The sequence below is a fragment of the Phalaenopsis equestris genome, unplaced genomic scaffold (genome assembly GCF_001263595.1).
Source record: "Phalaenopsis equestris unplaced genomic scaffold, ASM126359v1 Scaffold194419, whole genome shotgun sequence".
NCBI lineage: Eukaryota > Viridiplantae > Streptophyta > Magnoliopsida > Asparagales > Orchidaceae > Phalaenopsis > Phalaenopsis equestris.
The window spans coordinates 1-1,150 of NW_018214368.1; the positions used below are offsets into that span (position 1 = coordinate 1).

Genomic DNA, 1,150 nt, shown 5'->3' on the forward strand with positions numbered 1-1,150 from the left:
TGTTAGATATGTAAATACAAAAGAATTGAATGGTATGCAAGTAGGCTGACATCTTTAAGTGCGACTTCATAGAATGAATTCATGCACTATTTTGCTGGAACTAAGATGCTGAACAAATCTAACTACATCAAGATTTTAGGTTTTCTAATAACTAAAACAAATTACTAAAAAAAAGATCAAGCATATCTTTAATCTTTCCTGATAACACTGAGCAAGACAAAAAGATTTTTATCGAAATAAACATTGGAGAAAAGAACCCCCAATTGATTCATGATAAGCCTGGAAGAAATCTCAAAATGTTCAAGAAAGTCTAACAGATTATGTAAAGAGATAGGTGCAATTCATGCATTACACAGAGCTAGAACCTGACATAAGCCAACACAAGAAAAGCCCAACCTGAGTTTCTTCAGCCGCTCCATGGTCCCAACAATGACCGAATCCAATACATCGAAAACAAAATTTGGATCTCCATCATCTTCATAGTTTTGATGCCTGTTCCGCTTCAAGAACCACTCTTCCGGGCTGGTTACGAAGGGCTCTTCTGCATGAACTGCCACGCTATCAATCTCCGATGTCGGCCGCCGCTCGTTTGTCCTACAAGCTCCCAAATAGCAGAATTCCGTTCGATTGAAACGTTATGAGAAGGCGAAAATTTAGAGCTATACATCACTCCTGCAGATAAAAACTACCTCACGGGGTGAAGGGGGTGGAATTCTTGGCAGAAGAGATCTCCTAATGCCCGAATGAGAGGAAAGTTTCTTAGATCCGTGCAAAATGTCCGAATGATGTGATAGAAATCTTCTCCCACGACGATCGACTAAAACATTTTCGAGTGGGAAGACGATGAAAGAGTTATAAAGGGACCATTTGTACAAGATGATGTAAAAAAACGATAAATATGGTAGAAGCTGACTGATTAACAGGAAGGAGCAGAAACGAACCACCATTTACTAAAAAACGGAGAAGGAAGAAGCGTTGACATGAAACACCCTAAGGATAACGTCGGGACTAGCGAAGAGTGTCGAGCGCCGGCGAGCGGATCAGGGACAGGAACGACCGACTGGCGGCTGGGATTGTTTGGGCCTGGTAAGAAATGAGTTGCAGGCGATTAAAATATCCTGCGCCGTTGGATTAGATGTCCACCATAGCT

General features: G+C 41.5%; 1 protein-coding gene across 2 annotated transcripts; it reads right to left on the bottom strand.

Annotated features, from left to right (window-relative positions):
* Positions 1-258: 258 nt before the first annotated feature.
* Positions 259-1,113, bottom strand: LOC110034896. Of its 2 annotated transcripts, none has more exons than XM_020739134.1 (3): positions 945-1,113; positions 690-817; positions 259-594 (listed from the first exon to the last, which is right to left on the bottom strand). In XM_020739134.1, the coding sequence occupies exons 1-3, from the start codon at positions 945-947 to the stop codon at positions 342-344; spliced, it is 384 nt and encodes a 127-aa protein (XP_020594793.1). In that variant the 5' UTR covers positions 948-1,113; the 3' UTR covers positions 259-341. The 2 variants fall into 2 exon arrangements, with proteins under 2 accessions (XP_020594793.1, XP_020594792.1); XM_020739133.1 differs by having other exon boundaries at positions 942-1,112.
* Positions 1,114-1,150: the final 37 nt, after the last annotated feature.

What these genes read in the sequence shown, in the direction of transcription:
- LOC110034896 (XM_020739133.1), bottom strand. An exon ending in CACCCCCTTCACCCCGTGAG is followed by an intron (nt 595 to 689) that starts GTAGTTTTTATC and finishes GGGAGCTTGTAG; the next exon opens with GACAAACGAGCGGCGGCCGA.